This window comes from Gavia stellata, chromosome 6, assembly GCF_030936135.1.
Source record: "Gavia stellata isolate bGavSte3 chromosome 6, bGavSte3.hap2, whole genome shotgun sequence".
In the NCBI taxonomy this organism is placed as follows: Eukaryota; Metazoa; Chordata; class Aves; order Gaviiformes; family Gaviidae; genus Gavia; species Gavia stellata.
The window spans coordinates 41,605,134-41,620,609 of NC_082599.1; the positions used below are offsets into that span (position 1 = coordinate 41,605,134).

At 36.1% G+C, this 15,476-nt stretch overlaps 1 protein-coding gene across 1 annotated transcript in view; it reads right to left on the minus strand.

The window, feature by feature from the left end:
* ZNF385D (zinc finger protein 385D) overlaps positions 1 to 15,476 on the minus strand; it is a 420,720-nt gene that overhangs the window by 53,342 nt on the left and 351,902 nt on the right. Inside the window, exon 5 of the mRNA XM_059818926.1 lies at positions 9,346 to 9,508. Coding sequence (XP_059674909.1) covers positions 9,346 to 9,508 — 163 coding nt within the window. The remainder of the gene's footprint in view (positions 1 to 9,345; positions 9,509 to 15,476) is intronic.

Consider the following 15,476-nt stretch of genomic DNA (forward strand, 5'->3'; position numbering starts at 1 on the left):
CAGCCATGGTAATGCAGCAACCAAGCTGACATTTGCCTGATATACTATGAAAGACCCTATTTCAATAGAAAATGCTTTTCAGACCTATGAACAATACCATTGTTTCTATTGGACTTTCATACTGATTCAATAGGCTGATACAGATGTTGTGACCAACAGTAGCTTCTATCTGCAGGATTATTCAAGCATAAAATTGTTGTCAAGGCAATCCCAATCAAAAGCAGCTGGGTCTGCAGAAAACACATGGTGTTCATATGACGAAGCTCTCAGCGTACGTAGATGCAAGCAAAGAAGGATTTTATTGCACATTCACGATCAATTGAGGCACACATAAATTACTGTAATTTTTATATCGCCATTTAGCTACACTCTGAAAGAAAGAAAAAGCCTTAGTTCTACATAGAGATCAAAAGAGAAGCTATTGTCTTCCAAATTACCATTGAGCTCTAATGCAAAATTGGTACAACAGTCTGTGGAATGCTGATAACATTTTGTGCTGCAGTGAGCTACAGATTGTCTGAAGTATGGAAAAGTCAAGGCATAGGTGATTTAAAATGAAAGATGTTGTAGCATGGTTAAATTTTAGTGGTTTGGGCTGAATTTTCCAAGTATGTGATTAAGAGAACTGATAGCTGTGAATCAGTAATCTCTAATTTCCAAGCAAATGACAAGAGAATCAGAAAATAAGAACATCTCTTTCAGACTATAGTTTTTTAAAAGATTTTTCATTCAAATAAAATTAAAAAAGAAAATGTTGAACTTTCAGAATTGGGTGATTGGGAAGTGGGCCATGAAGTCCTATACCTGGTTCTGAAATCCATCTATGTTGTGCTAATCACCAAGCAACTACTCTTCATTTATTATTTCACACTTGCAACTTTGGAACACTCCACCCAAAGTATCTCAATCAAGTCAGTATGAAGTAAAAATCCTTACAAATTCAAGCTTCAAGGTCATTGTTTTGTTTTGATGTGTACTAAAACATTGACTTGTAAAGGAAATCAATTTATATCCAGGATCTCACAAGCCTAAACCCAGAATTAGCCTGTTAATTCTGCTATGCTCTAAGCAATGCTGAAGTAATGTGAAGAAATCACTCGCCAAAACAAAAGCACACTTTTTGATATAATAAAGCATATCAAAACAACCTAAGTTATACAAACAGACTGCACTGAATTGTCTTCTTAGATTAAACAACCTTAATATAATAATTACATATACAAGGGTAACCACAGCCTAAGCTGTACTAGCAAATTGCACACTGGGATATCACACAGTAATTGTTTCTGCATCCACCAGCAGATTTTGAATAGTATTAAATACTATTTTGAGTTGACATTTGTATCATTATTAGAAATAGAATTTCTTTTAGTTACAGAAGTTTTCAAGAAAATCTACCGTCTAGAAAAATGCTAATAAATAGGCATTAGCACTTTTAATTAAATATATGTTAATGTCATAAATACAGCAGTATGACTTCCTCAGCTTTCCTTAGGAAAAGAAAAGTTAGGGTGGTTTGCCATTAAGAACAAAGGATTAAACAAATAACTCGAAGAGTAAATGATGAAATAGGGTAGGTCCACCAAGCAACACCAGAAATAATCCAGTAGTTATTAATATATGGAAGCCCTCATAAACCTTAATGCCTAGGCATTACCAAAACATATGTTTATAATTAAAAAAAGAAAATAAGCTCAAAAGCTGAATGTAATGGAGATAAAATGAAAGTGGAAATAAAAGGAAAGCAGAGATGAGAGGAAACTGATGTTCATTTTCAAATGGGAGTTCCTTTCCATTACAGGTTCTGGAGCTGAACCAGGAACTGCACAAATATATCTATGTACAGAGCTAAGATACACATAGCTTTGACTATCTAAGTGATAAAAGAAAGCAAGCAAGGTGAGCTAATCCATGATATTGGAGAAAACAACAGTTAATTACCTGTCTTGAACAATTTTGCAAACAAACATGCAGAAACATATTAATATAAATATATTCAAAGAATATTTCTTCCTATTTTTAAATGAAACTGCTGTAGTACTAGTCAATTATATGTTGTCCTTCAATAAAGATTCATACGACCAAGTTTTTATTTGAGCACTACATTTGAAAACTTTTTCCTACAATTTAGAGCAGAAGTTTTGAATCTTAAATAAGGCAGCACATACTAATAGCAAAGAATCCCTTGACTCCTTACTAGAGACCTCAAAGAGGCACAATGTTCTAATAGGACATGTTCACTAGGACACCTATGGTTGAACGTAATATGAGAAAGATGATGTTAATATTTTAATACTAAACCATACATACTCCAGCAGCCTACCTTTATTAGGCAATGATTTTCTTTCCATGCCTAAAAAATTAGACGAGAAAAAGGTTCATGATTTCTTAAAAACAAACAAAAAATCAAGCAACTCTCTTCTCATCAGTGGGAAATCTAAAAGCTATTCAAAAGCATATTAAAATTCCACTTGACAGACAGAAATAGTGTCATTTGTTACATGATCTTTCAGAATTAATTAACACAACTCAGATTTTAAACACTGAGCATCAAATGTTTACAGATCAATTAATGATTCAGTTAAAAAAAATCAAAACCTGTGGAAAAAAAATTGGACACATTGAGGGAAAGGGCAATTTGGTCACTGAGGTTGGAATTTGTCTCAGCTAACTTTAGGTATCAGCATAGCAGTTTACATCTGACCTAGTCACCATAGGTGTTTTTTTATTCTTTTTCTCAGGTCTTCACCATTCATCTATTATAGGTGTTTACTTCAGAATAAGATGAATTGTGCCCTAGGCTTCATTGATATGATTTCCTCCCATACTAAAGAGAAGCCAGTGCAATTAGCATCAATATGTATGTCTATAGTTGGTCAAAGAAGTTCTACCTAGGCTCTCAATGAATACTATGTTTAATAACCTCTGCCCTTCTCTCCTTCATATATTCAATAAAACCAAATGTACAGACGAAGAGTCTAAGCAGTTCAATAGATTTCATTCTGTTAAAACACTCCTTGCATTTGAAGCTGAGTTCTCTATGTCAGTAATGGCATAAGACATCCTGCATACTGTGCAACACTTTATCGCCACTCCCTATGTATCTACAGACTAACTTCAGCTCCAGTGTAAGCTGATGTTAAGGCAACAGATCTGTGTTAGCTTTTACTCTGAGTATCTGTAGACTCTTGAGTCATCCCACAGAAGCACAGTTAAAGGTTGCAAGGGTGACAAAACGCACTATGGAATTGTTAGAAAAGGCACAATACACAAAGACGACACAGTATATAACAGGGCATGAAGTACACTTAAACAGAATAAAACAGCTCTGAAAATAAAAACTCTGAATTTGCCACATATTTTAACAGAAAGACATAAAGAAACAATTTAAAATGCAAGAGAAAGAGCCTTGCACTTCAATCAGGTCCCATCAATGATTTTTTTTTATTTTAATTGCATTTAGATAAAATACTTTTTATAACAGTAATGCATATTACATAAATTCAATGTGATTTGCCTGATGGGAAACTAGTGCAAACCTATTAAAGCCACAAATTAGTAGAATTTAGAGATTTGTGTAAGTCTTACTCATTTCCATTTTAGTTCTTTACTTTGAGCTTACTCTTATTTTCTTCTTACAGTTTCTTAGTTCTCAGTTTTACAAAAAGACACAAAGGATAATAGAAAAAATGCTGGATGAACTGCCAGGCTCAAAAGGTTGTGGTCAGTGGCACAAAGTTGGACACCAATCACTAGTGGAGTCCTCCAGGAATTGATACTGGTGCCAGTATTGTTTAAAGTCCTCATTAAGGACCCAGATGATGGCAGAGTGCACTCTCAGCATATTTGCTGATGACAAAAAACTGGGAGGAGTGCCTGGTACACCAGATGGGTGTGTTTCCATTCAGACGGACCTGACAGGCTGGAGAAATGGGACAAAAGGAGTCCTCTGAAGTTCAACAAAGGGAAACGCAATGTCCTGCAAATGGGCAGCAATAACCCCATGCACTAGTCTGGGCTGGGGGCTGACCGTCTGGAGGAAGCAGCTTTGTGGAGAAGGACCCAGGGTCCTGGGGATACCACCTTAAATATAAACCAGCAGCATGTCCTTGCAGCAAGGAAGGCCAATGGCACCCTGGCTGCACTAGCAAGACTGTTGTCAGCAGGTCGAGGTAGGTGATCCTTCCCATCTACTCAGCACTGGTGAGACAGTTGCAGTGCTGGGTCCAGTTCTGGGCTCCCCAGTACATGAGAGACATGGACATACTGGAGTGAGTCCAGCAAAGGGCCACAAAGGTGTTTAAGGGACTGGAGCATCTGTTGTATGAGGAGAGGCTGAGAGAGCTGGGACTGTTCAGCTTGGAGCAGAGAAGGCTCAGGGCGATCCTATGAATATGTATAAATACCTGATGGGGTCAGGGGCAGGGAGTGAAAAAAACAGAGCCAGAAACTCTTTTCAGTGGTGCCCAGTGACAGGACAAGACACAACAGGCACAAACTGAAATACAGGAGGTTGGACTTAAATACAAGAAAAAACTTCTTTACTCTTCTTTACTCTGAGGGTGGTCAAACACTAGAACAGGTTGCCCAGCAAGGCTGTGAAGGTATTCAAAACCCAACTGGAAAAGATACTGAGCAACTCGCTCTAGCTAACCCTGCTCTGACCTGCAGGGGTGATCTAGTTGATCTCCAGATGTCCCTTTTGAGGTCTCTTCACAGAATCTGAAAAATTTTGTGGTTCTGTGGTATTTGTGGCTGCCACACTCCAACATATCTTCCTGAATCTCTCCATTTCATGCCATCTTCCTTTTTTACTCCTTCAAAGTTTACCCTGATTTACTGCATCATTTCTTTCTCCTTCCTGCCTGCCTTTTTTATGCTCAAGACCCTGCCAGACTGGCTGCTTTCTCCAACTCCACCTGCTCTCCATTTCCGAATTATCCCAGCTGGGCTGAAATTATTATTTCAGAAGTGAGTTTCATCTGCTGACCAGAAATATCCTATCACTTCTTGGATAAAAAGAAAAAGAAAAACCAAAAGGACTGGAAAGGCATAGCTCAGTTAAAATTTTCCCATAGAGAAGAATTTTCATATGTGCCAGTGAAAGAAAAATAAGAGAATTTATGCTTTCTCCCATGCTGTTACCCCCACACACGTTCAATACCTGGAAAAAACCCTCCTCCTTTTCTTTCTAATCCATCCTTCAGTGTTCTCATTCTTTGTGATGCCTTTACCACTTGAACACGTTTATGCTACTGCTCTTCTAAAACATCTGCCTATTACACTAACAGTGTCTATCTCCCTAAGTTGTCTCTCATCGTATGTGTAGACTGTAAGCTCTTTAGGACAGGTGCCAGTATTTTGTTCTCTGACAGCACGGGGGTCTCTTAGCTGTTAAGACTGTACTAATGTTACATGATCTTGTCTGTGCCTTGACCCACATACACACTTTTTCTGCTCATCACATTTTCCTCTGTTTTTAAGAGCTGTTCATTTGATTTAAGTACATAGGATTTAAGACATGGTGTATAATATTCAAAAACAACATTAAAGAATTTCCCATAGCGATGGCTCCCAATGGCACATTTTCCCCCCTTGGAAAGGTCTATTCCTTCTTCTCCGTTGATAACAAACGATCTAACTCATGCTGAATTCTCTGCTGAATAAATAAATAAATAAAAATAGCCCAAATCTTCAAGACCTGATTTGTAATAATGTGGTCATGGAGAGTCCTTTTTAACTTCGAAAAGCTTTAGAAAAGATCAATATTTAGACATATGCAACAACTACAGAGATATCATTTTACATGGATATAATCTTGGACACTCACTCTAGCTTCAAAAAACCCAAGTGCAGGATAATGACTTTACAGGACAGGAAATATAGTTAGGAAGATAGAGCACAGTCTATCTAAATATATACTGAAAGGTATTCCTAAAGTATTTGTCCTTACGGCCAAAGTGAAGGTGTTAAGCATCTTTATGAGGAAAATATACCTTGGCAGAAAGCAGGGTCAATTTGTAAAGCTATCAAGGACGTTTAACAACTTTATGTCAGGGAATACGTATGCATGTATGTTAATATATGGTGAAAACATGAATTTTTTTTGTCACCCCTTGAATTGGAGAAGGAAGAAATGCTGAAATCTGGCTTGTATACTACCATAAAGTGGGCTTGTCTTTGGAATGGCCACGCTTTCTGTTTTTCTGTCCTAAGTGACAACAGGTATCACATAATAAATGGTAAATACAGATGAAAGAAGGATGTTAAATAATAGAACTGGTAACAAAGTTCCCACGTGTTGAGAATGGCATTGTCCATTATGTGACTGCCAACATAACTCTTCGTGATACTTCATTCCCCCAAAGATTTCTCAAGTTCAAGCCTTCTAATAATTCTAAAAGTTTGTTTAAAGGGGTAAAAAAAAATAGTGACTTTCACAGAAGAAGCACAATGACCCCATATTTTATGTTTTCTCCTTGACACATAGCTTAACCACCAGGAATCATTTATGAAAGGTTTTAAGGAGTCTGCTTACATTGTGGGTTGCACAGTCTCCATAATTTATTGCAATAACACATGTTGGCACCACGTCTAACAAAATAGTTCCAGAATAAGCAACGTAACAAATTGCTGCTTTAGCTCTTAAATCAGTTTGTATACTGTGTGGTCTTTTTCATAATCTTCATTGCATAGCACTGCAGATTTCCTGATGACAATTTGTTTGCTGGAGCTGCTTAGGGTATGCAGAACCACTGAACTGACATTCTGACCAATGTGCTGTGACTGACATGTAATTCACCATTTAACCACTGCTGCACATGATATATTGGAGGTGATATGAACATGACCCTATCCTCAGTGTATTTGGGATCAAGTATTAATCTTCAGCAGAGAGCTTTAAAATACTGTAGAAAAAGCTTTTGTTCCAAATGATCACAAGCGCAGGGACTTAGTAACAGACTTATTTGTAGTTATGAAAGATTAATTAAAGAAATAAATTAATTAGTACAACTATTCCCTCAGAACTGCGTATTACTATCAGAATATTTTACTTTTACAGCGATCATTTGCAAATGTGCAAACTCACACAGTGCAGTATATTCCCATGTTATTCTGGCTTTCAGAAATCATTTTGCCCTTAGAAGTTCTATCAGGCAAATAGAAGACAAAGAACAACTGGAAAGGAAAGAAAATCCAATTTATGAAATTTTTAACTTGTCACATTTAGAAGAAGATTTCACCCTTTTGGCTACCCCAAATTTTTTTTTCCCTTTTTTTTTTTCCCTGCTGTGAATACATGCTTGATTCTGAAGAGGATAATTTACACCAGGGATGCTATTCTACTGCCAGTCACATCAATGCTGACCTGTAATAACTGTATTTGCATTTGGATAGAACTGGCCACTTTTCTTGGAATGCCACCGGTTGAATAGGGCTTTTGCCAGCAGTTGAATATGGCGCTCAGTATTTTGTGAAATCGTCAGATTTTGGGCTGTTTGTCAATTAACATCCATATGTGTCTTTTAGAATGCCATTAAGGTCAGTACTTCTAACATAGAATACATATATGTGTACATGTACATGCATATATATATGTGTACACACATTATATGAAATTAATCCAGGAAGTCACGAACAATGTGTAAAGCTGAGGAAACTCCTGTACAGGCCCTTGCTTTTATGTGTAACTAGATTTCTGATGTTTTCTTACTCATGCTGATATAAAACCTGATTTGTACTACTGACCTTGGATACAAGATAGTTCATATATCTTGTCAAGGATCTAATTCAAAGCCTGATGGAAAGACTCAGACTAGTTTTAAGGCACCTTGGAAAATCCTTCAAACTCACAGAGCATAAGATAAAAGCTTTTGAATAACATATTTTAAAGCTTAAAAAGATCTCTTTTTTCTTCAGTTATTTTCTCCAATCACTAGATCATATTTTGTAAACAATAAATCTCTCTTTCCATAAAACATATCCCTTTCTGTTCTAAACATGCCAACAGGTAACAGCAGGAGAAACTTTTAAAGGTATTTGTATGTTTAGAAACACATATATTTTTGCAAATATCTTTTGACATTGTTCCTATTCTCCCATGCTTCATTTCTTCCATCACAGAAACAAAAGTACTTGGAATATTTTCTTTCTTTTTTTTTGGTAACAAACATGAAAATAATGTAACGATTGCTTTTTAAAGCAATCCCATTATAATTAGGATAAAAATCTCCATAAAAACATATGCTGTCTATAGTAAAAGGCTATAACAAAGATATTTATATATAGAGAGATGGACATAGAGGTATCTGTCTATAACAAATACAGCAAAGATACATCTTAAGGAAAGTACTATACATGTCTGCAAGGTACTTTTTTGTTATATTATAATTGGTTAGTGCATATCCATTTACAATGCTAAACTTACTGCATCAGAAGTGGTTCCAAATGAGCAGTTTTCAACATCAGTAGAAAGGCCTCTGTTGTTTCACAGCTTTGGCTTTTTTGCCATGGCTGGTTTTGACTTGTTTGGGGAAGAGGGGTTGATTATGACTAAATATGCAAACTGTATCCCTTCATACACAAGAGCAGTCACACCTTGTGAGATACTAGACTACCCTTCAGTGAACTTACAACCTTCCTTCGAAATTTCTGGTACAACAGCCACATAATTAAAATGCAAGCTTAATCAAATCCTGTGGACTTTACCAAATACTCACACAGATTTTATTTACAAAGGTGTACCTTTTACCCACACAATAATTTAAAGGATATTATTTCAGTCTGAAGACTCATTTAAGCACAATAATTGGCATCAGTAGCACTTACCTGATTGCGTGGAATAGAGGTTATACAGCTATTTTCCAGCTCAAAACCATGCAATAGGCATTTTAAAAAAAAATAACGCAATGTTTGAAACTTATGAAAATTAGTTTTTTACTAACAATGCTTTTGCAAGAGGCTTCTAGACACAAGTAGTGCAATTTGCTGCATTGCTTATAGTTAAAAGAAGTGTGCCATATGTAATTATTTATAAAGTGATACTGAATACAGATTAGAAAGTTTAGATCAGTTTATACGTAATAGCTTAGCCACTATAAAAATTAATCAAGTCATGAGTATTTCATTCTGTCCTAAAAGAATGACAAGCCTCTTTTCACCAAGCGAAATCAGTTACATGACTATCATACTCTCACCAGTCTATTGAAAGGACTAAAAGAAATCAACATCACACAGAAAGATGGATCGAGCATGAATCTATGTGGCAGCACGTAACCAAACAGACATGGAATTAAACAAGAAAAAAACCAAAACAAACAAAACCAACAAAGATTGTCGCTTAACCTGTTTTGTCAGAGCTGGTATTGATGGTATTGGTAGTGATGGAAGTGAAGGTAGTCTTTGCGCTGTCCTTGGTAGTAACAGATTTCTGCTTATTTTTCATGGCTTCCAGTGCTTTGAGCTTCTTGGCATGTTTAGTGCCTTTGTAGTGGGCCGCAGCCTGGCTCTACAAAGGAGAACAAAATGAACCATGCAATCAGGCTCATTTCTAAACTGGCATTCTCTGTATTAGTACAAATACAGACTACCTTTCAATAATGGGTACCATTCACATTATCCAAGTAGTAACCAAACAGAAAATTATATTTAGAATGATGCTTGGAAAACAATGGGAAAAATATTCAAGCAACCCCAATTTGATAAATACAGTATATTACTGTATAACAGTATATTACTTTCAGACCAAAATAAGGTTGTTTTAGGCTACCATGCTACCATTAGTTTTTCTATCAAGACTTTTTTTTGCTGTCTCATAAAAAAAAAAATTCTCAGGCAATAGGGAAGAAGGCACCCTCCTCCCAGTAGCTTTGCACTTTTCCAGTTTCAATTTCAAACTAGAGATTTTGTCAAAGTTTCCTTCAAAGAACAGTTTACTTTTATCAGTGCTATCAGAAACTTCTCAGCAAATACTGACAGTAAAAAACAAGCCAAAAAAACCCCAAAAGAAAACCAAAGCCCAAACAAAAGAAAGCAAAACATAAAACACTCTCTTCAAAACCCATCACCAAAGATTTAACTGAATGTGAGGCAGACATGCAATTAGCTGGCTTTCTAAAAAAAAAAGGATTACTTTTGTCCACCTGCTACAAAAGCTAGTGTTTGAAATTCAAAGCCAGGAGCATCCTTTCAAAGGAGAAAGCTCACACAAATCCTGTCACAGTCCCAAATATATTTTGGCTACTTGATATTGTTAAGCTAAAGTAGATTTGTATGCACATTGCTATTAAGATTTATCTATTACACTGAAAGTATCTTTATTATTCTAAGAGTTAATATCAACTTTTCTTCATTTATTTTATGTTGCAAACATATTTTAAGAATAGTGTTTGAAATATAAGATTAAACCTTATACAAAACTCACTGGAATTAGTATGACTATTCAGAGTTTATTTCTTTTCTAATTATTTAAACTCTTATAAAAAAGATAGTCTTCCAGTTAATAAGGTAACAACCTGAAAAATTCCTTATATTTTTATTGCTGAACTTCAAACTTTATTGAAAGCAACTCCTTTCTTACTTGAAAGAGAAATTATTAAGACTCTAGAAAAAGAGTCAAAATTTAGCTACTACAGAATTGAAAAAATGCAAAGCACCTATGCTGGGTCAGCCCAAGGACCCACAAAATTCAGTATTTTGTTTCTGGCATGAAACGATAGCGAATACTTAGAACACAAAAGAAAGGTAAATGTTTTCTATTGTGGAATCAGAAGAAGAAAAAAATACATATGTATTTAGTTGCTACAAACTCAAAGGGTCAAAGGGATAAAATGAAACAGTCACTCGACTCACTAAGCCACTCATGCAGGTAGAAGAATTCTGCATTATCTGGCATCTGTTAGTTATTAGATCTTTATTTAATGTTATTTAATGTGCTGAATTTTGGGGAGAGAGGAAGTTTTAGTGAATATCATAATAAGAGTGTATATTAATTAATCTCGAGTTTTATGACTTTCAGATTTCATGAAAAGTCATGATTCCTTCCAGATGCCTGAGATTTGAGAAGCTCAAGGTGAGTAGGAAAGAAGTGAGTGACCTTGTCTAAACCAATAAACATATACATGTTTATGTGTATACATGCATAGATATACACACACGCATATGCTCTTGTTGTATATTGAGATGCATCATTCAGTTTGGTTGAAAAGCCAGTTTCTCCATATCTAAAATAATGTAAATATTGTGTTAGGTACCCTTATTGAAAGAACACTGGACAGTGAAGTTATTAACTAGAAACAAGTTGAACAGAAACAGCACAATCATGCACCTTTTACAATTCCCAACATGTAACATTGAGACGTACTGTAAGCCAAATACAGACAGTCAAGAGATGTTAATTATTGTTAAACTGAAGGACCAGTGTCAAGTTACGATGATGTATTAAAAATGACATTATACAGTACATCCTCATGTTGCTATCATGTCAACTATTTTTACAGTTTCTTGTCGAATTTAATTATCAGTCAGCTCCAGATTGTGACTGCACTTGTTTTCCCTAACTAATAGTGTCACTCTTCAAATATCAGAAACGTAGTCAGAATATGGTCCTTAATACTGAATTATGAATGTTGATGTTAGTTTGATACACAGCTCAACTTTCTTCACAGAAATGTTCATGAAGCACCCCAGGTTTAGGTCTCCTGCATCCATAGTTCTCTTTCCTCCAAATTCTCACAGCTACAGCTCCACAAACCTCAACTCAAGGAGACTGTTGGATGCATAAGGAATATACAATGAGGCCCTATGCAGAAATTGGTGACCTTTTCAGTGTTCTGAAATATATGAATGAAATTGCTCCAAAGTAGAAACACATTGCTCAAATTTACAAGTATGATGGCTGTGAAGCAGTTCCCACACAGTGCTGCCAGTTTACCCAGCCTCTGCTTAAAGAAGATCTTTATGCCTTTTTTATTTCAAAGTTAAAATCTCCATCCTCAGTGGCAACATGAAGCCATTTGAGCTTGTTTCAATATAACTGTAGCTGGCACCTTAACGGTAATTCTATGTGAGAGCAGACCGATTGCTCCTAAGCATTTAAGCAGCTCCAAATTAGCTTATGCTGAACTTCTACAACTGAACTGGACCTCTAAAAAAACCAAAACAAACCTTTGTCATTGTCTTTACTTGCAAGAGTAAGATGGAGGAAATGGAAAAATATCCATAAATACCTTTTTCAGCACAGCAACATAAAATATGGTACCTCACTGAATCATTTCTTGCAGCCGTAAGAGAACTAAAATAATCCTCACTGCTTAAATGGCATTTACTTGTAGCTTATAAAACTCATTACTTAAATGGTATTTACTTGTAGGTTAAATACAAAAATAAGATAGATCATAAAATGCAATCATTCCCAGCTTTCATACAGAATTAAGAAATATTGAGAGAGAGCAGAAGAGTGAAAGACAAGTTAGTCCTACTTTTTGGTGCCAACTATGACGCTTAACTGAGTGAAGAGACTGCACCCCTTCAGAAAGGTGAGAAGGGGTCTCCTTCTGGAATACTTCAGAGTTCAACAGTTGCAAAACTCAAAAAGATAATATATAAATGTTTATATACTACCTTACCAAGTTGTGCTAGAAGTTGTGCTCAGACAAATTGTGCTCAGCAGAGGTTACGGGTGAAACCCTACCTCTACAGAAGCTGATGGGAATCAAGGGAGGATTTCCCTTTCCATGTTTTGTACAGGGGTACTGACTTTCATAATTGCTCATCTTGATGGAAGCCAGTCCCCTTTGAGAAACAACTGTTTGATGTAAAATCAGATGTTCTTTCAAATGAAAGAGATTCAGGACAATCCTAAAAGAAAAATTGCCGATTACAAGAGAACACTTTGTAATCATAGTCAATCGGCTGTCCTAAAACCCCTCTAATATTAAATTCTGTTTCTTTTTATGATTACGAAAGAACACATTAGAAGAATACCTTAAGAAAGAGCTTACTTTCTTCTTTCATCATAGTTTCCAAGTTTGCTTCTTCCATCACAGTTTCTGTGTTTGATACACAGAATTAACCCTAGCACTGTGAAGACAAGTCACTGTCAGCTAATGTGTGACCCAGGCAGTGATGAAGCATGAGAAATATGTCAAGATATTGCTGGTGCAACATTACAGTGAACTTTAAGAAACTATATCCATTCTTGAAAAAGATTTCTAACAAGAAAGTAAAAGGAGATTATTACTTTGTATCTGAAGTTGAAAACTCAGGGATCCTTAACTAAATTTTGAGGGCTCTGATCCTGCAAATTATATTTAGACAAATTTTGGTCTATGAGAGTTACTTCTAGGAAATGGCAAGATGTCTAAATATCAAATGATTTTTCAAGGTTATTTGTAATGAAGTGCTGCCTAGTTGAGCAGTACAAGTCAGTTTAAGCATCTCTTTTGCAAAACAAGTAATTCCCTCTGTTTCCATGTATTTATCTTGAATTATTAGGGACCTTTCTAATCCTTACATTTTGTAACCTTCCCAAATTGTTAAAACATAGAAAATATATTTGTCTACAGAAACATTTTTTGTGTGTATGTGTATATATATTATACACACAGAGACATACCCTTACCATAACAGAATAAAAAATTCTATATGCAGGTGTGAGCAGTTAGAAATAGCAGCCACAGTGTCAAAACTCAGTTGTATTTTCTTTGCTTAAGTGCAATATTGTACCACAATTACCATAAGCACATCATATTACCAAGCAAATTGCAATGTGTAAAATATGATGAGAAAGATGAAATATTTTAAACAATCCAGACAGTGTTCTCTTACAATTACAGTCATCGTATCTACACACAAGTCTTCAAAATGTTTGTCTGCCCGACTAATGTACTTCAGTGAATCATATGTCTTCTCACTTATGTTCTTCAGGCATTCATCCAACAAAAATACTGTGCTTAATTTTGTGCATTGAGACAAAAAAGAGTCTCCTCCTATTCTCAGAGACTTTTCAACTTAGCAGCACTGCATATTCTATCCTTTTCATATCCCTCCTGGTCCTTCTGGAGGAATATCCTCCCTTTGGATATTACCAATCTTCTTACAGATTGTTTTCCTGCCTCAGTCATTCCTTCTAGGCAATACCTTCATAACAAAAACAAGCTCAAAGAAAAGAACTCTTCAGAAAAAGTGTAGCGAATATGTTTTACTGATTCTTCCTTGCAAAAATTCAATCAAATTTTCCTGTATTATGTCTTTCTCATTTCACAATACATTTTGAAAGATGTCCATTGTGGAGAGTGCTCTGCTCCATGTTGTCTTCTGGCCAATTAGTAGCAAGGCTGCAGTGTGTCTGCACCCTTAGAAAGCCACAAACAAGGCCTGAGAGTGCTGAAAAGTCCTTTTTGTCTATCTCAGATTTCAGTAGCTCATGTCTTTGTTTTTACCAGCTACTGTACGCTACCATCACCTCTACTGCTATTCCCAGTACAATAGTAGCAATTTTGGCTAATACCTCAGCAACTGATGTCAGGATCCTCCAGAGTAAAAAGCTCTAACAACAAAAAATGAGTTTCCTGGTTCAAACTAATACTGTCAGTGAGCTGGGCACACATGGAAAGCAGTAACACACAACTGCATAAGCCAAGAGGGCTTCTGTCCTTTGGTGAAGTCAGGGAAATTGTTTATGAGATGGCTATGCTACACATTGTCTTAATCTCTGAGTACAGAATGTTTTCTTAAAGTTGGTCTGTCAAAAAGTATTTAAATAGAATTTTACATCTGTTATAAGCACACAAGAAAGTGATGAAAATCAGAAGACCTTTTGATTTTTGGAACAGTTATCATATTTTTTTCTAATGACTCCAAAGTTGCCAGTCCAGACTGATTGACCAACCTGTCCAGTCAGTGATGACAGGATGACAGCACTGAGCTCGGGGAAGGTTGCAGTATGCAGCTGAGACATCTGTATACTACCAGGTATGTGCTATTTACAGAACCTGAGGTGATCTCTACGGAACTTCTCCAGTAAGTAAACAGAAGAATTTTACAGACAGAAAGTCTTACAGCCTCGAGATGCCAACAGTTGGTTCTGCCTAGGGCAGGACTTTTACTGTGAGCCACACCTGATAAAATGAGAAGAGGATTGTACAGTCTTTTGTGCTGAGATGTATATACTCTATTTAGTAGTAAGCTTTTATTTGAGGCTATTTTAAATTTTCAAAAATAATTTCTTACAAGACCTACTGTTTTGCTTGGCCAGTGAGTACACGCAGGAAATTCAGGACTACTCACAAGTCCTATGCTGACCTTCTAGAAAACAGAGGAACTCCACAGACGTCAGCAGAGCTTCACAGACTCACAGTACAAGGGACAAACAAGCTAAGTACCTGTGCAAGCCTTTGCAGAATAGGAGATTAAGTGAAGACATATAATGTAATTTTTAAAGGTGATGTCAACACGGTGACATGTTTCATGTTGAA